This window comes from Canis lupus, chromosome 30 (genome assembly GCF_048164855.1).
Source record: "Canis lupus baileyi chromosome 30, mCanLup2.hap1, whole genome shotgun sequence".
Lineage (NCBI taxonomy): Eukaryota > Metazoa > Chordata > Mammalia > Carnivora > Canidae > Canis > Canis lupus.
In genome coordinates, this window is record NC_132867.1 from 13,547,020 (window position 1) to 13,572,481 (window position 25,462).

At 32.5% G+C, this 25,462-nt stretch overlaps 1 protein-coding gene across 18 annotated transcripts in view; it reads right to left on the bottom strand.

Annotated features, from left to right (window-relative positions):
- The window catches only part of ROBO2 (roundabout guidance receptor 2), a 1,635,491-nt gene that overhangs the window by 99,187 nt on the left and 1,510,842 nt on the right, over positions 1-25,462 (bottom strand). For all 18 annotated transcript variants that reach the window (XM_072806533.1, XM_072806538.1, XM_072806531.1 and 15 more), the window contains 2 exons: positions 9,062-9,186; positions 4,258-4,429 (listed from right to left, as the gene is read on the bottom strand). In XM_072806533.1, coding sequence (XP_072662634.1) covers positions 4,258-4,429; positions 9,062-9,186 — 297 coding nt within the window. The remainder of the gene's footprint in view (positions 1-4,257; positions 4,430-9,061; positions 9,187-25,462) is intronic.

Sequence of the window (25,462 nt, forward strand, 5' to 3'; positions counted from 1 at the left end):
GAATTAAAATAAAAATATGGAGAGTTCATGGTAGTTATTCATAAAATATACATTTTATCTCATATGCATATTTAAGAAAGCCAAGAGTGTCATATGGGCAGAAAAAGTTTTCATTTTTGCTTTCATCGTAAATATATGTATAATACATAATTTTACCCTTCAAAGCATTGTGCTGTATTTATAAAGACTATTATGTTGATTGATGTTAAATTACTAGAAATAAAGAAGTAATTTCTAGAATAAATTACTAGAAATACTTTATTTCCAGGATTATGACACTAAGCTTTAGATTAGAGTATTATAATTTGGATTATATGATTTAACTAGTCCCTAAAATAAGCAGTAATCTAGTTATACTATATTTATGATATAGGATTTTCATGCAAAATAAGTGTTTATGTATATATCAATTCCTGTGTTTATCCAGGTAAAATTTGCAGAATTTCATAAACTTCTAGTTCATTGTTTTTTTTTTTAATTAAATATTGTTTTGTAGCAGTATTGTCAGTCCTGGAAGTATTTCATACTGATTTAGGAATATATCAGAATGTGTAGTATTATTTAAATGAGTGATGGAGATATGGAGTCAATTGGATGCAAATTTTCATCCAGAATTCATTAGAACACTAAATAAGGAAACTGACATGTCCGAGTCCAAGGAAGGCTTTGTTAAGAGAAAGTTCTATAAACTTCAGCATAGATTTTGATTAATTACCCAAAATATTTATGTATATTTAAATTATGTTTATTATATAATTACCAAAATTTGTATATCATATGTAAATATAAAATTTTCATAGAAAGGAAAAAATGTGGATTTTAATGATTATTAAGTAACTATGAGGAGAAAGCCTCTATAAAGAAAGTCATCTTGTGTTACATTGTACATAATCAAAATGTCATTTTACTCATTAATACTCTAATGTCCTTTGTCCACCAGCTTTCATAAATAATCTTTTATATAATTATCCATTTCCAAATCTATATGCATCATCTTTATTATTAGAATTTGTGGTTTGGAGGAAAACATTAAATTAAGCAGTCCTTTTACAGCCTACCATGAGAAAGCCAACCAATTTTAATTTAAAATAGAAGTTATGAAATAGATCCATTACATGTCAAGATACAGTGGACTTCCAATCAACCTAAACCTACTACATCAAAACACGTATTAAAATGTGTGTGTATGTATAAATTTAAAAACCTTATAAAAAACTAAAAAAAAATAAAATTTTGTTTGTGTATTATTGACAAACAAAAATTCTTTGTTTTAGAGGTAAATAAAATAATCTTCAGATAATGTAAAAATACAATATTATACCAATTCTGACACATCTGGCAGTAACTGCACAAGTAGATATATTCAAACTGAATATTCATGGAATTTATTTTCTTTATGGGTCAAAAATGAAAGGCAAATTTACAAAATATTACGAATAATTCTAAGTTCAATGAGAAAATGGGTCTATGTTTCCAGAGTAGAATCTATTTATTCTGTTTTTAATATTCTTACTTCTTTGTTTCAAATTAAATAACTATGGAATTCAGGTAACTTCTTACAACCAGTTTTTGTTTTTATAGCCATGAAATCATTAGATATAGCCAAGAACATCTAATTAGTTTCTTTCTTTTTTATTGCTCAAATGAGTAGCTCAATGTCTTTTTAATTAATTTGATCAATAAAGTAATTGAAAATCTCCTGGCCAGAAGGAATTTTCAGTTTCAAAGATGTTATGGGTAAAAGATGACCACTGGTTTCCATGACATTGAGGTCAAAGGTTAAATGAACATTTAGGGTTTCCAGTGATCTGTGAACAACTCCACAGTTTTCTCTAACTATGCATTATAAATCCTCAGTAAACCTTCATATAAGATCATGGTGTGACATTTATTGTCAATATAATATATAAATACATCTCTTCAGTTCTTTTAGATTCTATTGACTGTATTAGAATTCTCACTACAATTTTCTAATTTTCTGAGAGAAAAAGAGCAGAAGAAAAGAAATCAACAGTGCCAATGAATTAATAAGGTCTTCTAAAAGAATATTTTGAAATTCAAGTATATTGAAGCATCTTCATTCAATCTATAATCAGTAAAATTATCACTCAACAGAACATTTCATCACCATTAGCAGTCTCATCTTATAGGAACACTTGAGTTATAAATACCTCCAAGAAAGGAGACTAAGTTAAAAAATGTAGCAATAGAAACACTGCATAGATATTTTGCTTATTTCTCTGAATATGACATACTTTTTTTGCTATTTCTCTGAATATGACATTGGAATTTCAATTGGCTTTAAATTTCCCTGGGCCACACCCTCCAAAAAATGTTCCAAAACAAAATGATAGCTCACGTACCATTAAATTGTTAACCAATCTGAAAAAAATAAAAACTATGAATAGAAGCTGAACTCATCAGCCAATGTGGCAAGTTAGTGTTTAGAAATAGTTATTAGTAATAATAATGTGTGTGTTTGTGTGTGTTTGTGTGTGTCTGGATGGATAGGTCTTGAAGTTAGAGTTCTTTACTGTCAAAATCAATAACTCTATCACCTTCATTCAATGTTTTTGCAAAAGGATCTTGACTTTGTGATTGCTTACTTAAGTAAAAATCAATGTAGGAATTAATATTCAAGGCAGTTGTAGCAAATTGTTCAGTCACCTCACTCATCAGGTTTACACTTGTTTTCACTCTTTTATTTTGACCTCAGAAACAAATCTAGAATAACCACTGTTTTGTGACATTATGTTGACAAGCAACACAAGTTCTCAAAACAAAAGTTTTCCTTTTCGTTGCATCAGAAATAATTCTGAATATATGTCATATCTAGGTCTTCTAATTCATCAGTTTTGTTTTCTACAAATATGGTTTGCCTTTTTCCATAACAATTTATTTAGAAACATTTTAGAGACTGTCCTTTGTAAAATAACAAAAGCAGCTAGATTATAGTAGAAGTCTTCAGCACTATACTTGGAACGTTTTATTCTTATATATAGGAAATAGGTTATGGCCAGAATATCTTGTTTTCCCAATATATGTACCTGGACATTTTTGCTAATGGTTGAAAGCATAAAGGCTTTAAAAAGATGAATAATTATCTTTTATTTCTCTTAAAGAAGAACATACATATGAAGGATCAAAGATCTTGCCCATCTAAAGGAAGAATTTTTTAGCACTATTACCCTTGAACCTGACTTCTTTCAGTTCCATGGCAGTAAATTTCTGCAACATCAGCAGGTGCAGCCATTAACAACTCAATGTTCCTGCAGCCAATTGTTTGTCTGTTTCATTTATTCCTATTCCTGACATGGTGCTGAATCAGGCAATACCATAGACAGACATTAAAAAAGATTTCCTTTCTATTAATGTAAAATCACCATTTAATCTACATGTAAGTTCAAATTGTATAAAAGTGCATCACATTTCATGAACAGAGAAGGAAGAGAATCAGAGAAGTTGCAGACCAAAATTCTTATATCTCAGAAACCAGCATCAGAGGAAAATAAAAAACCCATAAACCTCACAAATATAGTTGAACAAGAGAGAATTTTTAGTTTAAGACATCAAAAAACATTACATTCTGCTCAGCAGTAGCTCACAAAATATCTAAAATTCCCAATCTATCAGATGTGACAAATAAGCTCTAGGGGAAATAAAAACAGATTATGAAGACCCTTACATCATTTTCAACAATCAGTATAAATGCAGATGCTTCAGTTAAGACTTATAATATATAATGTGCAAATAAAAAAAAAAACAACAATTTTAGCATCCATCAGTAGTTTGGAAGGTATTTGGTTAATTTAACTTAGAGAATGAATAATTAAAAAGTCATAGGTTATCATAATGTGATTATCAGCTAAGAACACGTCTATTTCCACTGATACTATTAAAGATGATATCTCTTTCTCATCTCATGAAATAAAATTATTAATGCCCATTAGAAGCAATCATGTCAGCATAAGACTAAAAAATATACAGATCACATATATACGTACTGGGAGTGTGATGTAATTTCTTTAAAATAAAGTATTACTCTATTTTAAAAAATAAATTAGATAATCTTTGATATTCTTTGGGACAGTACATGTAAAATTAGAAACAATTAAACGTTATTTTAAGTAGATTCAAACTTAGAAGACAAGCATTCATTTACAGGTTTAGCAATTCAGAAAAATTTCTCTTGGTTAATATGGATCTTAAAATAAAAAATATTATTTTCCCAAGACAAATCTAAAAATAATACCGCACCATCAGTAACTTCCAGTTGAGCTTTTGCTAAAATGCTTCCTGCCACAGTTAATGCCTGGCAGATATAGTAACCCGCATCGGAGCGCTGAATGTTGGTAATTGTGAGGTCTCCAGTTGGCGAAACAGAGCATCTACTGTTGGGTTGCTGGGGTTGATTTGGAAAAAGCAAGTTCTGTGGAAGAAACACAATCTCATCAATATCTTTTCCCACTCAGAAGGAAAATTATATTAACAATAGCTATTACAATTATTGGAATATGGTCAGAAAAAGAAAATACGTTTATTATAAAAATATGGTGTTGAAATGATTGAAGGCCACAGAGTGAGTTTCACTGGGAAACTTTTTCCAAAACATGGGAATATAATATGCTTTATAAAGTCAGCATGCTCTAGTCTGAAGGAACAGTCATCTAAAAACTCTGGATCTTGGGATATCTGGGCGGCACAGTCAGTTAAGCTTATGCCTTTGGTCAGGTCATTATCTGGGGGTCTTGGGAACCAGCCTTGGGTTCCCTGCTCACTGGGGAGTCTGCTCCTCTCTCTTCCTCTGCCACTCCTCCTACTTGTGCCCATGTGCACACTCTCTCTCATAAATAAGTAAAATATTTTAAAAAATAAAAAAACAAAACCTTGGATCTTTATTTTAACCCTTTACTTTCTCCCTGTCTTACTGCCAGTTAATTAATATCTTTGAAACGTGATTTCTTCATCTGTAAAATGAGCATAACAGAATTTGTGATAATGTGGAATGTAAAATAGACTTTCCACTAATCATTCTGAGTACTTTATATAATTATCTGAATTTCTTATAAAGGTGTTCAAATGTGTGTGGCTAAAATTGACAAAGACAGCCAGATCTACTCCTGCTATAAAATTTCTGCCGACTGCAATAGTTTTGAAAGGAGTTAGGTATAAATACTACCATCTATGCAAGATGAAGCAAATGATTGAAAATAAAAAGAAGATGCAGAATGTTTCTGAAGTATACGTGTGCCCTTAAAGAATTTCATAATATGACTTTCTCTTTTATGAAAAATTACCCTACTTTACTATACATCTCACAATAACACAAACAGCCTACTCATAACAATTTGGAAGTTCCTCTATGAGATCAGCAATGTTAACTTAGATGACCTATCTATGTTGCTTTACTGTTGTTCAATTAAGGAAAACATTTGGGTATAACAAATCATATTGAGGTATGTTTCCAAGTTGGATTATAAATAAGAGCATATCAATTTTTATGTTGTATTTACTTACAAAAAAGAACATTATAACCCTCTGGGATCTGTTTCTCGACATAGTAATTAATTTTCCAGGTTTGTAATTAAACAGTTTCAATACGTTACAATCAGGAGGTAATAACATTCAATTAAAGGCATAAGACACATTTTCACCTTAAAATGTTTTTACCCTTGAAGTAATACCAATGGAAGAGGATAAAATAGGGTATTAACACTTTTCAATTACGCTAAATGACTTTAATCCTGCGAATGATGTCCTACTTTAATTAGAAGCTCTTCTCTTTATTGCAACATGATGGATGTCCACTTTATTAGATTTGAGTGTGACACTATAAGCCCACTTTACATAAACATTACCATGTTATTAAACCCCTTCTAAAAGAAGTGATGTTTGCGAGCATGTCAGGAATATAATTTCAAAATGCTATTGCCCTCCTATAAAACTTGTATTACTATATAAGGCTAGACATTTTCATGCATATGAAACAATTTGAGAACAAGCTAATTCTCTTGTGGAATCCAAATATATTACTGAAATAAACCATCTAAAAGAGAAGGGTCTAAATTTTAAAGCCTCTTGAAAATGATACAATAACTCAAAGTATGCACTTTCCTACAATTAGCCATTAGAATACTAATTTACATAGCACTAATACATCAGATGGGCTTAATTCTCCCTGGGATCTCTTCCTCTACAATGTAGTATCAGTCCACCTTCTAAATGATTCGTTGACATGGAAAATGGCATATGATTGAGGTTAACCCATCATCTTTATTCCCTGCTTGTGTGACATGGGCACAAGAAAATGGATTACAAGCAAAACCCAAGAATTCTACAGAGCTCTTCTTGCCTTGAAGTGCCTAGGTATCTTATTAGTGCTAATTGGCATTATCAGCACATATTGAGGAATATGGACCATTAAGTCCAGGCTCTTAACTCTACTGATGGAGAGTCATAGATCACTGTAAAAATTGGATACTGAAGACAGTAAGACCAATTTATTTTTCCTAATATTCCAATTCATAATTTGTAACTTTACGATTTGCTCTGGCGATTCTCTTTTGTTCTCATTTACAGTTTCTCTCCCTCTCTGTCTCTCTCTTTCTCTTTCTCTCTCTCTTTGATGCAAGGGAGATAGATGAAAGAAAGAAAACCAGACCTAAGATTATAATCAAATCAAGTTACCTAACTGGAATTTTTTCCCAGAGATTAATATCCCTGGAGTTACATGCCACTTTGTCAAAAAAACAGAAAAAGAAATACTTTTAATGCTATTTCATTATCCTTAAAGACCATTAAAGCAGAATGTAGTATATTTAAATGCCATGTTTATTGGGCCACAGGTCCAATACATTTTATGCAATATCTTATAACAACGTAGAGCTATTTTAAGGCATGTGATTTACCCATGATACAGCTGTATTTATATAATAATGAGATACAGAATAATGAGATTTGACTCAATACATGGTTTTAAAGTGTAAATTTCCAAAAATCAAACTGATTTACACCATGGTATTTATAAAATTGATAATTAAATAACATGTTCATTTCATTATTATCAGTGGCTTGAGGGAATAACTTTGATGGACCCCAAAGCCCCCCTAGGCAGGTAGAGGGAAAGAGCCACTGACAAGAGAAAAAATATTGTCCAGCTACCAGGGCTTTCCATCCCAACCTTCGCAGGTTCTATGTGGGTTTGAGGGCAGAGGTGACCAGGGTAGTGTTGAGCCCCTCCTTGGTGCTGGACATTAGTGTCTGGGCAGGGGGACACCTCAGGTTCTGGCAGCCCTGACCTGAGCAGAAATATGAACTTGACATTTTAGGCAGGACACAGGGGAGGCAATTTCACTTTCCTAATTTCCAACAAGCTGTTAGAAATAGCGTCTTGTTTGATCATAATATGTAAAGCACTTTTACATATAAACTAACTTAATCATGTCATCCTCATAATTTATGCAAAGTAAAAGGTATTATCCACAAAATTTAGATTAAGAAAAAAAGCTTCAATAAAGTTCAAGAGTGCTACAAGGATTATACAATCATATGGAGGGAAAATGGCTTTTAAATTCTATCCTTTTTCAAGGTGTGTGTGTGTGCGTGTGTGTATACACACGTGTTAGAAATATGTTGTATTGCTTTATACTCTCTTTATAGTTTGGGTTGTTTGCATTAAACAGCAATTTTTAAGTGAAGAATCAAGAAACCTTGTGAGTAGAAATTGATTTATAATCACTAAATGATGGGAAAAAAAGATAAATATTAGGGCCTGGAACAGTTTTGATGTGAGGAGGCAGTGAGGGGCCAGCACTTTATCTCATCTTTACACCCATAAATCATAAGGGAAGTGACTCAAACAAGGAGCACTGAAGAAAGAAGGAAAGACAATGTGTCCATCTGTACTGAGCTGGTCAAACTGCTAACTAGGGGTGGTTCAGAAAAATATAGGAATCTATGACATTTAAAGATGATGACTAAGGGGAACTTACTGATGCTCCTCTATCCAGATAATCAAACATTAATTCTGATCAACAGGTTCTCTCTATGCAGTCTAAAAAAATTTCCCATCTCTGGCAAAGTCTTTAGATTTCCTGGGACTCTTAACAATGATTTGCATTATTCCCTAGGAAAGTCTTCCAGAATTTGGACTAACAATAGAGGGTGCTGAGGCCTACTCCTGAGAACTATGCCTCCTTGAAGATGGTACTGGAAAGTCTACAACAAAAATATCTCCCGGTCCTTCAGGAATGTGCTGATAAGTTTTAAGGCAAAGAGCAGTTTCTGATTTAAGCTTGAAATTCTGTTCATTGCCTGAGAACCTAGAGGTTAAGTGCTTTGTTCCAATTTGGCCAAGGCCTAAGTGGAAAAAAAAATAGTGTATCTGACTTACTTTGAACAGAGTCTGAAAATAAATACTACTCAGAGAGGGCCACAAGTGGACAAACCAGGGCATAGCAAAGACCAGGCAAGAGTTGGTTGGTGTATAATGTGTTATTTCCTATCTAATCCCATTGTGAAGGAATCCAGAAGGGATGATGGAAGTAAATATCTATCCCACTCATAAATGGAAGTATCCTAAGTGAATGATAAAGAAAAGGTATTTATAATACCTATCTATGAAAGGGAATTGCAATTGGTTTCTAGGTGGATTGATAATGGAAATATTGTTTGACTGTTTTACATGTGACTAGGATATTCCAAGAACTCTGTATCTACAAACTCATTTAATAATCCTAATGTAGCTTGCTGCAAGGGAGTAAAACTATTTTTCTGTTCAGAGATTTTAAATAGGTTTTGATTAGACTTTTTAAGATAATTTTGTTACACTGGGTTTTATCTATTCTATGTAAGGTACAGAATTTTGGAAAATTAACACTAGAAAATAAAGAACATTATATTAGAACATCAGACTCTTACTTATTTTAGAATTAATTGTTCCATTTTTTAGAAATAAAATAAATTCAACATTGATAACAGGAAAAGTGAGGCAAATTTGAGGAGCACCAGAGACAGGAAGAGTTCAGAGATTTCAGAAAAGCAGTCAAGGTTTCACACTCACCTGGCTGCCTTCTTTTTGCCAAAAAACAGCTGGCTGTGGGTTTCCTTTAGTTTCACAGGGAAATGTAACTGTTCGACCTTGAGCAACAATCTGATCTCTTGGCCTAACCACAAACTGTGGAGGAGCTATAATTTAAAAGGAAAGAAAGTATATAAATATCAACCATTGCCAAAGAAAAAGCTATCAAAGGGAAAATCTGGTACTGGGTGGATTGCTCAGAGCCAGACAAAAGCTACAATTTTTATTTTTATTTTTCCCTATCTTTTAAAGCATATTTCAAAATACAATGAAAGGAGAAGAGCACTCTCTCAAATGTAAGGAAAAGAAAAGTAAACTTATTAGTAGACACTTTCTAAATCTTGTACATAATATTCCTGTAGCCCATGAATTTGCATAGGAAAATAGATTTTTAATGTATTCTAATATTTCTTAAAGAAAAATATGGTTTCCCAATTTGGTTTTGCATTTTGAATAGATAAAGGTAAAAAAGAATCACTTCATTACCCAAGTATCTCCTTCGGCTGAAATTAGTCTATTCACAGACATTGACCAATTCCTGTAATATTTGTAAGACACTGTTCTACATGCAGAGATACCAGAAGGCTTAAAGTATGATCCCTTGTCCTCAAAGTGCTTATATTCTAAAATGGACAAGTTAGTGTTGAAGACATCAAAGAATTGAAGATCTGGGAATTACATACAAAGATAACTAATGATATAATGGCATGTATGAAAGGGGTTGACTCTGCTTAATTAATTTCATTTAGATAAGCAAGCATTATTCAGACAATTACTATGTTCCCCTACTGACACTAAGTTACAGAGATAAAAAAAAAAAAATACATGGCAGCCTTTAAGGAACTCACAACCTAATGAGAAATACAAAACATGATGATGACAACAGCAAAAGCAAGGTAAAACAATTATCTAAGACTATCCTAAGCTCAATAAAAGACATGCTTTCGGAGAACAGCACTTAAATCATAGTACTTTTAAGAAATGTGACAGGACTTCAGGAGAGAAGGAGGATCCCTTTATGTTATAGCAGCTGTGAAAGGCTTACACATTATGGGGCTTTGAGGAAAGGGCAGCGTTTAGCTAAGTGGAGAAAGCGACTATCAAAGGGAAAATCTGGTACTGGGTGGAGTGCTCAGAGCCAGACAAAAGCTACAATTTTTATTTTTATTTTTCCCTATTTTTTAAAGCATATTTCAAAATACAATGAAAGGAGAAGAGCATTCTCTCAAATGTAAGGAAAAGAAAAGTAAACTTATTAGTAGACAAAGGGCAAGAAGCAAGAATACATCTAAGGTACAGTACGTAATCTGGCAGAAAAGAAGGGTTTCAGTTGTATGAACATCATTGGCTGAAAAATGTAGATTTGAATGTAGCCTAAGAAAGTCCTCGTTCAGGATCGTTCTAAGATAAGAAGTGATAGATGCAAAGCAACATTGTTGGAACATTTACCCTCTAACGAATGTGGTATGGTTTGTGAGGGAGGGAGCTCAGTCAATAAAGTAGGAAGTCTGGTTGGAAGACAAAGGAAGTGATGTAGGCAAAGATAATGAGACCTAGACATGAATAACTCCAATAGAAAAGAAAATAAAGGGATGGGTGGTAAAAATCCTGAGAAAGTTCAGGTTTAAATTGGGAGCTAATTGTAAAAAGAAGGAAGTGAGATGGTAGACAGTAAAACTGGAAGTTTTTACCAAGGACATCATATCAAAACCCACTCCTGTGAAAAACAGCATGTTTATTCCACGACTTTTCTCATCATCAATTTACACTTTAAATTGTTGCTTATGCTAGAAAACCAAAGATGGAAAAAAACTTTAAAATCAATTCTAACTTTTAAAACCTGCTGTTCATGGCAGCCATCCTAAAATTTGAACTCTAAAGAATTAGAACAATAAATGATGTTCAGTAAAGGTTTTCTACCAGAATTCTTTTGACTCTTCCAAAGTACACAAGAGCAGGTCCAAGAACAGAGTAAAGATAGGGTAGCTTCAAACATACAACCAGTTACCCATTCTTACCAGAATGCTAGTATAGAAACAGCAGCAGCATTTTTATTTTTATTTATTTATTTATTTATTTACATTCACTGAGACTTGTAGTGACTTAGTTTTTGGTGTTCTATTATACCGCCTCCTAACTCAACACATTCAACACATACCCCATGGACAGCAGGGATAAATCTACTAAGTGAAATTTTCTTCTATAACTACAGATAACAGAAGATTCAGTCTAACAGGATGGAGAACCCAGATTTATGGATCTATTTGAACAGGATGTGGTTTATGTTTCCTTGCATTTCCAGGAGATTACTTGCTTCTTACAATCTTCTTGTTATTTCTAAACAATTTCACTGAATCAGCAGATACATTGATTTTTGTTCCATGTTTTCTAATAGGAACAATAGATTAAATCAATGTACAAAATTACTTCAGGGACAACTCTTAAAACACTGCAATGTCCATTTTTCAGGGAAGATATGAAACCACCAGATTATTTATGCCAAAAATGCGTTAGGATTGGTATTTATCATCTCTAATATCCAAGAAAAATAATATGTATTAAGCAAAATTTAAAGACCAGATACGGTTCCCACTTCTTAGTAATCCTATGAAAGACAAGCTTAGTGCCAATATGGACACTAACTAAGCTAGAAGTATAGAGAAACAGCTTGTATCTCATTATCAAAAATTTTTTTTAAAAAGTGGATTTAGTAAAAATCATTTAACAGCCTGATAGAAGTCATACATTCAGCTTATTTGTTCATTTGTACTGCTTTGGGCTAGAAAGAATTTAAATTGGCTCACATATCTAATTAGTAAAACCTTAAAGCCCCACATGTGTTATGAAGTTCTTCTTTATATAATTAATTTTTAAAATGCAGTAACTGAGAATACACATGAAGTCACCAAATGAAACATCAAATGAAAAGAATGAAAATATATTTGATAGTTTTAAGCATATTACGCTCACTCTGTGTCTGCCTACCCATCTACATCAGTAAAATTAACATCTATACTTTAATTATAATCGCATACTTCCTGGTATTTAATTTAACACAAATAGAGCAGTGTATTATCTGTAATACAAAAGGCAGAGGGCACTGGGTAAGAATGGGTGGAAGAGCAGCAAATAGACCAGGTGATGAAGAAAGGAGAGGCAAGATGACATAAAGGGCTACGGTTGAGTTATGTTTTGAAGCACAAGTAAGAGTTCACTGGATGAGGAGGAGTAAGGTCACTTGGAACAGAGAGAAGCAGATGTAAGGCAGACACATGAGGAGCTGGATGTGTTAGGGTAGTGTAAATAGTCTTAAGAATAAAATCAGAGAAACAGAGTGATATAGAAGGGCCAGATAATTTATGCTAAAGGAGCTTAAATTTTGCCCTGAAAACTATGGAGATCTGTTCAAAGATGTTTATGCAAGAAAGATGTAATAAGATTCATGTTTTAGAAAGAAGGCTTTTCTAAAAAAGAAAGGACAGATGCGAGGCTGGAAAATCTTAGCAAGTTAGGGCAGAAAATCCAGTTGAGAACTGTTAGTTATAGTAGCACCTTAAGAGAACATTTCATCAGAACCTTAAAGGACAAAGAGATTCTGTAATATTACAATGTAACATTTACGCGTAATGATAAAACCTAAGAAGACCAGGAAATCATATTTTTTTTTGGTTTTTATCCAATACTGATTTTTTAAAAAGACCTCTAACAAAATATTATTAGCATTTGTGTTATTCATGCTATGGAGTATTCTTTTTTTTTTTTTATTTCATTTATTTATTCATGAGAGACACAGAGAGAGAAAGAGACAGAGACACAGGCAGAGGGAGAAGCAGGCTCCATGCGGGGAGCCTGACGTGGGACTCTATCCCAGGTCTCCAGGACCATGACCTGGGCTGAAGGCGGCGCTAAACCGCTGAGCCACCCGGGCTGCCCTATGGAGTATTCTTTCATGTGATTTTTATTTATATTGCATTTTTATTCCAAGTTATTACAAATACACTCTATTTCTAAAGTACCAAATAGTTTCATGTCATCAGAACTTAAGCCCCATGCTGCTCTCACTGGAACTGGACTCACCTTATCATCTTTAAAAATAAACAAATGAAATATAGATATTAAAGCTAAGCAAAATAAAAATCTAGAGTATTTAAGTGTCTGAAAATGTACATCCTTTCCAACTGTCACTTAAAGTTGGACCACCAAAACAAATTGCATCAATCACTTTTACTTCTGCGTACTCTCTCTGCTCCAGATCTATATTGCAATCTCCTGTGAAGGACTATCAGCTGAAGGAATTTATTTTTGAGGTTTTAAAATGAAAAACTGCATCAATAATTCTTCTGCTAACATCTCACATTTTCAGTATTTCTGCCAGGTGGTGGTGAAAATGGTTTGAAAAGACAGTACTTGGCTGATAGCACCAATGGGAGGGAGTAGGCAGAGGTGGCATTTTATCAATACAGCAAGGTAGCACAAAGTGTGTTATACATAAAATGGATTTTCTATGATGGCTCTCATTAAACATAAAAAAAATGATCGGTTTCTCAAGATGACAATTCCAAACATATATTTAAAGCCAATGTGAATCAAAGAGGTTGAATTATAAAATCCCGATGAATATACTAGTTATAGAGATGGCAATTCCCTTACATGTTTCTAAGACAGAAGACTACAAAATACATATTTATATCCTCTCTAAAATCCAAAAACAGTAGGCAAATCTTTTGTAGTTGTGATGTAATAGTATAGTTGCTTAATCTGTTAAGTGATTATACCTTATTGTTACAGCTGAAACAGGAAATGAGATGAAGAAAACAGTGGTACAATTCAGTGGTCGATGGATACTTATAAGTTAAAAACAATAGCTTTATAAGAAGAGTGTGTTGTGTGATTTCCAGAAAAGTAGACCCAAATATAAAAAGGTCAATTGAGATTAGAGGTCTGGTATTGTTCACTTGAAACGGCATTTTTGAGAATTTAAATACAATGCACAGTAAATTAGATTTGATTTCTGCTAAATTATGCTTTGATACTGCATTCAGCCCAAGCTGGCTTCAATCAAAGTCAGGCTACAGCTCTGTTATGCTAATGCCCACTGATGGAAGTGAGTGGGTGTTATGGAAATCAGATGGCTGAACATGAGTAGGAAGCATAGGCCATGCATGAGGTGGGCTTGGAGATGAGGGGATGGGGAGACCTAAAGGTTAATCACATCATGTTCTTAGTTGTTTTTACAGGAAAATATGACTTTCTATGGCAGGCATGAACATGGAGATAGTCATGCAGCAGTTGCATATATTAATATGTGACAGGATGGTTACAGGCACACTCAGCAGATCTTTCTTTGGTTATAATTTTTGCCTGAGTGAGTAATCTTCTTATTCTGTAATAATAGGCATTTTGAACTCTGTATCTTGAACAAGTAGAAAATATTTTTTGGCTATTTAATATTTTTGCTCCTCAAATTCTAATATATTCTATAAACATATTTGAAAAGCACAATCATTCATCATATGTTTGTGTTAAAGATTTGCTGAGTCACAACTTTCTTAATACCATAACAATAATTAACATTAATTGAGTGTTTATTAAAGGCCAGGCAGTGTGTTAAGCCATTCACATGCATTATCTCATTTAATACCCAAAGAACCTTATGTATTAACTACTACCATTATGATATGAAGATCATCAAACTAAATCTTATAAAGGGCACACAGATTTTTAAAGCTTGAAGCACCAGATCAGAGGACAGGTTTGACTTATGGTCCATCTAATGCCAGAGTTGGACCTCTTAAACACTGAGTTTTAGATTAAGTCAGTTAACCACGGTCTGACTAAAATTTGCCATCTCTACTACCAAACAAAAAGGTAAGAATTATATGCTATGATTTCTGATATGGTATAAGGATGTTAAAATTGTAACATTGTTTTCCCTAAATAATTGCTTTGATTATTAAAGCAGCATAAAACCTATGATCTTGCTTTTTCTATGCTACTGAAAAGTACAACCTTTCTCAAGTATACTTATTTTAAGTCATTCTTTATTCAAAAACCTACAATGGTTTTTCTATAGCTTGCCCTTGCAATGCTTGCAAATTGTTCTTCCCAGTGTAGCATTCTAGCTTCCATGAACTGGCCTGAGATTTTACCATCCTGACACTGGCTCGTCCCCAGACCAGCTCTGGTATGTCAACTGAACAGTTTACTTTTAGCCACTCACACATGTATTTGCTTGTGCTCGTGGTTCACTCATCTCACTACCTATTATTCTTAGATCCAATTTGTTGACAAGGATTAACCTGAACATACGCTGTTGTACTTTTCTTGTGTTCTTTCCACTTTAAAGTATCTGCTCTTGCTTGCATTGCCTTTGATTTCTATTATTCCCCCTGCCTCAGTGTCTTGCTTCCTCAGTTCAGTAGTAACCACCTACTGGAATAGGGAGCTACAATTTTGCATTGAAATGGCCTCTTTATTTGGCCTAAAGAAAAAGCCCCAAATAGTAAACTCTAAATGAATGTCTTGAGAGGAAATTAAAAAAAAAAAAAAAAAAAAGTTCTTGATCTAAAGCAAATACTCAATGTTTTTTCCATTTTATCAGACCACAAGGATATGACACATTCTCACCAGTGACAATGACTCACTATTGTAGTAATTTGGGTGGAGGGATGCCAAAGATAATATGTTGTTTGAAAAAAACTTCCCAACTGATTCTGATATACCTATCTGTAGAGAATGCCGCTGTACCATATTGGAAATTTATGACACAAAGACTACAAATGAGTAGTCACCACCCCTGAGTGACAGTATGGACAAATAGAATATAGACAATACAGAAATATAGAGGACTTGTGTAACAATCAATTCTAGATTTTCCTGAAATGAAGTAGTTAATAGGCTTACCCTCACGAACAATAAACAATGAGAAGTCCTTTCATTAAAATGCAATATAGAGCAGGAATAAGAGATGGATGTTTACTGACTTTATCATTAGAACAGACTAACTTCTAATTGATAAATGATTGTTTCTTCAACTTACTTAATTCTATTTAATTTTTACTATTTAACACTTCATTTGACTTCAAAAGAATTTCTGTTAATAATATTGGAAATGCATAATGTCATGAAATATTTGATTTGAAGCTTATTAACACATAATTCGTCTCAGAGGAAGCAGTGCATTTATAATGGAAAATATAATTTAGGGATATAGGACTTAAAGTAATCACTTTTATAAAGTCTATTTAATCACATTTTATTCATTTGTCATTATTTTCAAGGAATACAAGTAATCAAATGCTAAATTACCTACCTTTCTAGTTAACCTTTTTCTTAGTTAACTAAGTGCATGCCAATAACTCCTCTACATAAGTGCTATGTCTTCTTTTTCAACCAGCCTTATTTCTAGCTAATATTAAAAATTCCATGGAAAAATTCCAATATTTATGCTTCTATTCAACAATAAACTAGTAATTATCTATCTATATTTGTGCTTCTTTAATAATCTAGTATCTCTTTATAAATAAAAATACATATACATTTATCTATCTATGCTTCCTTAATGTCCCTATGAAAAAGGAAAAGTACTAAATGACATATTGGTTTCATAAATATGAAAAGTAATGTAGATATTCAAGGGAATAGGGTGGCTACAAAGAATCACAATTCTTATATTTTTTATCTCTTTAGACTTTGCATTCTAGTCTACCTACAAAATGTCTCAATATACAAATTGCATTCAATCTTATATGAATAAAGATATGTTGCAATTATGCAGCTATTACTCTCTACATTTTAGAACTACTTTTATGGAATTTATTGGTTGTGGGAAGACTACTTTTTTAGGGTTCATATAATAGCTAGAACTCTAAAAGTAACTCACGGTTATTCAAAGTCTGAAAATCAAATTAGGACATGGAATTAGTCAAATGAATTATACAGTGTGACTTAAAATAATGTAAGTGGCTTTCTAAATTGACATATACAGTAAGCAATTCCAAGGAATATTGAAAGTACTGAGTTTCAGTAGTAATTGTGACACACATACAGAAGTACACACGTTTGATACCATGGTGAAGATTATTTTTTTTAATTTATAGTCACACATAATATATTCCTCCCTGTAAAGGAACAATGCAAATATTAAAATGAAATAATTCTATGATGATCTAGAGTGCTGAAAATGCCTTGAAAAGAGTAAATTCATTTGGTTCAAAATATGTTAAATTCTTGGATTTTATAGACAAGCACATAAAACCAGTGTTATAATAAACAGCTATATACATTTATCCATTTTGTATTTAGTCTTCATTGTTTTTTAAAGACAACACATAACTGGAAAACATCACAGTAATAAAATTTATGCTATAAATGAATTCAGATATTGGTTGGCACTTTAACCCATAATACTATTTAATTATTCTGAACAAACATTTACTGTTTTATTTTGTGTTAAGCTCTGAGGATACTAAGATCTCTGTCCTCTGGAACTCCCTGAATATAGAGGAAACTCCCATGGAAACAATCAAATCTGATACAACATGAGGAACATGATGAGGGTTGTAATACAGGATGTCCCATCATTATGACAATAATTTGACTTAGTCTGTCTCCAACAATTGGGGAAGGCATGGAGAAGAAAGGAGAGAGAGAAAGGGCGAATGAGAGAGAGAGAGGCAGGTTGAATTGTTCCTTTGAAATTAGGTAGATAAGGAAGGGAAAGTGGGAATTTATTCTTCACAGAGGGAAAAATGCATACATTATGACAGAGATATGAGTTTCTCAGACTGCAACAACTATTACCTTGACCAGCATGCATCACCACCTTTGGCAATTCAGGTCAGTCCATTTGTTAAACTGAAGGATTATGTTGGTGGGACCATGGATTTTTTTCCATGTAAATAATCTTTATGGGCTTTCCAAAGTCCAATTGAATCCTCTATGGTATTAAATATTTCTACATTGCAATAAATGTAGCAGTCAATCCAAAAGTAACTAAGTTGGATATGTTTAAAGATGATTTTCAACTGTATTATATTCCAGATAACTAAAAGAGATTTCATTTTGATTATAGGTAAGCATAGGAAATCCATAACTATAGGAAATCATTCTGAGATTCAACATGCAAATTACCTTCCAAATTCCACAAAAGTTATAAATTGAGAATGCCTAGAAAAATCTGACAAAATTTTAAACAAATTCTGGAATTGTCAAGCTTGTTTTCCTATATTCTTCTGTCCATTACCAGTAGTAGTTTTACTTTATTCCTTGCTTTCCTGACTAAAATACTGAGAACAAAATAAAATTTTGTTTTTTCTAAGGAACTGTTCATTCTCAAAAAACAAAACAAAACAATAAACTATTTAATTGAATTATTAAATAAAGCAATATTTATATTTTTAAATGATCTCATTTTTCACCAACAGAAAGAGAATAGTTTAATGAATAGTGAAAAAAACTCTATCTAGATCCTAACCTGGGAAAACTAGACTTTTCACATTGCAGATTGAAGGAGCTGTATGTATGGAAGGTGAGGAGGGGATTTTTCAAGTAAATGGTGAGACAAGACATCCATTTTCACTCACTTAACCTGTCAACTTGCCAGAACTGTCATGTCAGCACTGCAGCTAAACCACGAAGGCTGATCACATCCCATTATCTCATTTTTTTTAGAAAAAGATTGCATGAAGATGCCAATCAGAAAAAAAAAAAAAAGGAAAAAAAAAACTTGCAACCAAGAAACAAATGTACTGATGCTGAAGGGCTGCTTAGTTAACGGAATTTTAATATGCAACTGCAATGTTTCTTAATAACATTAATTACACGCTTAGTAAGGCACCATCCTAACTCATTAGTGCCTTCTTTTTGTTGTATTTTATCTCCTACTAGCAGAATGGGGACTATGTGATTGGCCTACTACCATTAATGTTGCTTAATCTTTTTATAGCACTATTTAAAGCTGCTTGCATAAACATTTTCTAGGCAAGTATTACCTATGTATGCATATGTGTGTATCAATTAACTGCACCAACATTTGGCTTGCCCCTACCACATGTGTTATGCTAGACCTAGAGGCAGTAGAAAGATAAATACAATAATGTATTTACTAACAAAGAGCTAATAGTTTTATAGAACAGATGAAAATAATATCCCTAATAAATCGAGAAAGCAATGTTTGCCATAAGAGTTCTCAAAAGCCTTTCAGATATATTTTAACTCAAAATTTAATTTAACTTGGTAGCTTATATATTTTTAATGAATCTAATTATGCAATATTCCCTTGTGTGATATTTAATATGTTTAAATAAGTAGTGTCATAATTCAAATGTCATGCATGTAATTTTTAGGTGTAATGCACATCATAATGTCTATTTTATAGTACATATAAATACACACACATATATATCTACCATGATATCTCTTTCTGTCAAATTACAAATCACAGTAACTTATATGTTATATGAAAAATTTTACTTTCTTAGAAAATGTGATTAAAATATTCTTATTATTTCTTTCTGGCAATAGCCAGTAAAGTCTCTTAATACTAGCCTCCTAATACTGCTTCATTCCAGATTATTTGTATTATTTTGATGTTTGATATTTATAGTACTTTAATTTTAACTACTAAGTTAACATATTTAGTTTTTATTTTATTCTTATTTGAATAGACTTCAAAATTAATAAGTATTTATGTTTTTGATACTTAGGCTAAGATAATGGAGTAAAGGCTTATTACTCTTTTCCTCTATTTATTACAAGAGAAATTAATAATATACAAAAATACCATAGCCCCAAACCACAAATGATAAAGTACTCCTGCCACAAACATACTCAAGTCTGGAGAAAATGAGGAAGCACAGTAAATATCAACTAGCCTCCATCCACAACCTTCTATCAATACCAATTTCACAAAAACTATCTGTCAATAATGTGAGAGCCCATCCCCTGGTCTTTGATGAGAAGAAAAAAAAATTTAGAGTCAAGTAAGGGACTTGGGAAATATGAACTATGACTTTGTAGATAACCAGGTAAAACGCAAAAATTGAGGAGAAGGTACCGAAAGAAAGGAAAGCCAAGCCTATGTGAATGACAAAATTGCAGGGTGGCCTCCATGACCTTCACTTCCTGGAGATACTTCCATGATTATGTTAGATCACATGACAAAAGGGATTTTGCAAATGTAATTAAGGTTACTAATCAGTTGACCTTAAGATAGAATAATCAGATGGGCCTAAGCTAAACAGATGAGACATTTCCATCAGGAAATTTTCTCTAACTGATAGCAAAATGGGAAGTCAGAGGAGATATAAAGCAACATGAAAGATTCAACAGGCCATTGCTGAATTGAAGGTTGTAATGGCCATATGCAAAGGCTGCAAAGTGATCTGTGACCCATTGCTGGAAACCCACAATGACATGGGACTTTAATTCTATAGCTGCAAAGAACTTAATTCTGCCAACCAACCAGAATGAATTTTGAATTGGATTTTTCTGGCGAATTTCCAGAAAAGAGCTCAGCCTGACCAAATTCTTGATCTTGGCCTATGAAATGCTAGGCAAAGGATTCAGATGAGTCTGTTTGGCCTTTTTACATATAGCTCTGTGGCTTAATAAATGGGTGCTAATGAAGTTGCTCAATTAGTGTAATTTGTGATGCAGCAGGAGACAACTAATACACCTAAAAACCATCTTTATTATGAAGCACGAATTATGAAGAAAGATGAAGAGGGGATTTCATATGAACTACAGGGAGCTTAAAAATTAAAGAGATCTGATCTTTACCACCAGGGTCACTAGCATATCAAGAAGAAATAAAATCGTTTTTGATAAAATATTCAAGATAACAGTCCAAGTAGGGGTTGCTGAATTACCCTATTACTTTCCATTTTCCCTTCTCCAAACATCCGAACTCTAATCTTCAGCAGTTAACTAAACGATTAATTATCTGGTAGGGTCTAAAAATAGGATCTATGTAAAATAAAATAAAATAATAAAATAAACTAAGCTGTACATTAACTAATTGTTTAATCATTGACAGAAAGAACATAATCAATTAGTCAAAAAAAGAAAAAGAATCTTTAGCTTCAAAGAATTACCCAAGGAAATACAGAAATACTTTAAGAAATAGTTGTCTATAGTCTAAATGAAATTACATGCCATAGGGCCTCTCTTTTTTAAAAGGAATCAAACTTTAAAAAAATCCTCAAAAGGGATAGAAGAGCTCAAAGGCAATTGGAGGTAAAGAATATTAATTATATTGAAGGTTAGCAAGGAAACAAAGAAAAGAGAAAATAAAGTTAAATGAACAAAAAGAAACAAAAGAAATGGTAATTGCAATTGAAAAAGGGAGATAATATAAGCATTAAGAAATCAGACAATATGAAATAAAAATGATGACTCCAAAATTATTACAGAAGTTAATAAATATGGAATTAAGACAAAGGATAGCCAACACAACTCATGGGAGATGGAAAAAGTGAAGGAAAACAATAGTCAAAGATAATAGAGAAGAAAATACTCTTGAAATAGAGTAAATTAAAGCATGAATCTGCAGATTCAAGAAGCCTGTGTCAGGGGATATCAGATACAGGGTGATCAGGACCAAGATATAATCCAGTAAAATTCTAGAAGAAGAGACTACATTGGTATTCAAATAATAAAAGGGAACCTCAGCTAATGATAAAAATAGTGTATAAACCTCAGACTTCCCTACAGTACCATTCCAAAACTAAAACAACCCAATATTTTCACCAAAGTCTAAGAAAAAAAAATATAACTCAATAATTTTATACCTATCCTCTACTTTAGAGGCAATGGACAGACATTGTCAAATACACAAGGCCCTTGCGGAAGAATTAAGTCAGTGACTAAAGAATATACTATTGGGACTATATATATTCTATATGGTCTTGAGACTATAGCATGAGAAGTAGCCAGAGCTTGTTTTTCACTTTAAGAATTAGCATCAGCTTAAGATATTTTAAATGTTTCACATTACAGAAACTCTGTTGGAATGTATACAAGGCAAAACAGAATGCATTTTTTAACGTACTATTTAATCAAAACATATGGAGCAATGAAAAACGCGATGCTTAATAAAAATTAAATGGGACTCTGCATAAGGTAGCTAATTAGCGCCAGGTGCAGGCAACATTAAATGGTTGTAGGAGGGAGAAGATTACCTCAGGTCATAGGGTAACAGCTTGTCCAAAGAAGAAAGTCTGCAGGGAATAAAAGTATAGGTTTCCTTCCAAGGCACACTCAGGATGCCTTTTGCAGAAAAGTGGATCTTGACATGAAAGGGTTCAAATATAATACCTACATGTTTTCTGATTTTAAAAAAAGAAAACTTGGAATATTTCCAGTATTAAGTTAAATTATATACAGCACATAAAATTTTCCAGATTTCAAGGAGGGATGAAGGGTGGTGGTGTCAGAAATATCAGTTGTGTTATTCTGTAAGTAATGTCTGCTTTATAATTTTCCCTGAATGAATTTTTCAAATACTTTTTTATTGGGCCTCTTAGTGGTCTTAGTAATGTGTTTTAGAGCATGTTAAAACAAAACTACACTTCAACTCAAACAGAACTTTCACAAATGAGGATATATTTAATTTTTGTGTTTAAGCAGTGAAAAGATTGGGAAGAAAACAATGTCCCTATAGATTTTTGATTAGAATAGTGGCTGCTTCTTTAAAATATTAATTTAAAAAATGGGAGTTTTGCCTCAATCATATATATCTCTCAATACCTGTAAATTCTTGTGTGGTCAATTACATTCTTCCATCAAAAGGTAACATACTTTTGAGTCACTAAATAAGGAAATACTTAAAAGATTCCATAAAGTTGTGTATTGTCAGTTTGTTTTTGATATTTTAAGCAGTTTCACCTGATGCACACAGCTTTTAGTTTCCATACTGAAGGCAGTCAGCATCTAGCATATGGTGTACATGATATAAAGCGGAGTAGGGCTCAGCTTCACAGGCGAGGCAGCTGGTAGATTTGACAGTTCTTTTCCAAATTACTCATCATGTTTTGAGTTGCTGCTAGGAAAAAATGTGTTGCCCATATCCAAAATAGATGTTCTTTTTTATTTTTAAGCTTGGGAAAGGCTTCCAATGGAAAATAAGACAGATGGGTATAGGAAGCAAGATATTTATCCCTATTTAGACCAGTTTCTTCTGTCAGTTCCCTTATCAGAACTTATCAGAAGAGTTTTCCAAATAAATGAATATTTCATCATTCTTAGTTAACTATGTCCTAGGATGTACTTTAGCTTCTCATACAAAGAATGCCTTTGGAATAATAAAAAGTCAAAGCCACAGGAAAGGCTGGCAGACTTTTAATAATCAAAGTGGCATTTGTCTCAATTTTGTGGTAACCAGGAAATTATGGAAGTTGGATGAAAGGACACTTTTTGAAATGTTAACATTGCCAATGAGCAAGAAAAATCTGGAGAATACTTTTATCTATTGGCAAGTATGTGATTGTCTGCTTTCAGTAATATTTCCACCACTGAGGATCCTCTAAGTTAAAAGTTTTTCTACAATCTCAAACATATAGACCAGAAGGTGTTTATTCCAACTGCAAATTGCATAGTGTGGCCAATTCTTTCAAATGCAGGTCATAAGAGTTATCTATTTGGACAAAACTCACAGTTTGGAGGTTTATAATGATTTCTAAATGGGACTTTCTACACAGACTACCAATTTTGTTTGTTTGTTTGTTTGTTTTCATCCTGTGTGGAATGCAATGAGTGATTTCTGAATCTGTAAGTATTCTGGAATTTACATGTATTTCTGATTTTCTTTCAAAAGCTTTAGATAGGAACTGTCACTTGAATTTCCAAAGTTTTAGATATTTGGTACATATTTCTTCACCTAATTAATACTGGACTCCAAAGCTGGATTTTTCTCCCCTTTCTGTGGTTTTTACTTTGCAGAACAACTTTTATGCTATTGCTAAGAGCTTCAAAGTTGAAAAACTTGCATTTCAATCATCCATTAATAAAGATTAATATTAATGTACTTTGCTAAGAGCTTCCAAGTTGAAATATTTGTGTTTTAGTCAACTAACAAATATTAATATTAATGTAGTTTTCTGTTATTTGACTATTTAATTTATGATTTAATTGATTTGTAATTTTGGATCTTACAAAAAAAGTTGTCATATTTATAGCTCCTGAATTAAAATTCATGTAAAAAGTTTATGCAAAGATAAAGCAAGCTAATTTCCTCTTTATCCATCTCATCTTTGGTGATCCAATAAAAGCATATCCAACTTTCAGTTTCTAAAATTAATAGTAGTTGTCAAGTTTAAAGTATAGTTCTTCATATTTCTGAACACTGTCATAAGTCATTGGAGATAGATTTATGAAATGACAGACTTTCCCAGAATTAAATACAATGTGTCAAGAAGCTGTTCTTTAGTTCCAGCCCAATGGGAATTTAAGAAATCATTTTAAACAAGAATAAAAACAGAAATAACTTTGAAAAGCCTTGTAGGTGACAAGTACATCTCAATGCTCCCTGTACATCATATTTTCTAACCAATATTTTCATCTTTTTTCATTTGAAAAATGAGTTTTAAATGTATTGGAAATTATTAACATATTGTTTTATGTTCTGGGAACTTGTGAAATAATATAAATCAAGTGGTCATGGTTTATCAGCATAAAGTTTCTATATATAAAGATATACAATTTCAGTGTTATTTTTCCTGTTAACTTGAAAAGTTATCTTATTATTTCCCATTTGCTTCTTAATTTTAGATATCATACATAGGCAGGTAAAGTTATTATTAATAAGAATTCATACAAAAACTAAAAAATGAGGCTTAAAACCTATAACATATTCCTCAATTTCCTACATCCCTAATTGTAAAAATCATGACTAATAATTGTGTTTAAAGAAAAAAAAAAGCCTGCATTTTATGGTAAAATTAATTTTAAGCCATAACTGTGTTTCAAAAATATAAAATTATGAAATAATATATGTCTCAGAAATTAGGAATGTGTTAACCAATGCCAGCACACAAAAAGAGTTTTCACATTTATAATCAATCTCAAGCTTCATTCCTACACTGCTTTGCTAAGTCAATACTATTCTCTCCATTTTATAGATAAAGTGACCTAGGATCAGGGATATTAAGCGGCTAACAAAGGAAGCACTGCTCAGAAATAGACCAGAAACTCAGATTGGGAAACCAAAGTTCTATATTCTGTATTTGCTATCTATGCAAGAATATCCTACATAACAATCAGGTTTGTGAATGCTTTAACTAATGGAGAAAAATGCTATGAGTTTGGACTAATATATATCAAATGTCAATGTCAAGCCAATGTATTAAGAAAGCTTTTGAAGTTAGATAGACATTTAGAAAGCTG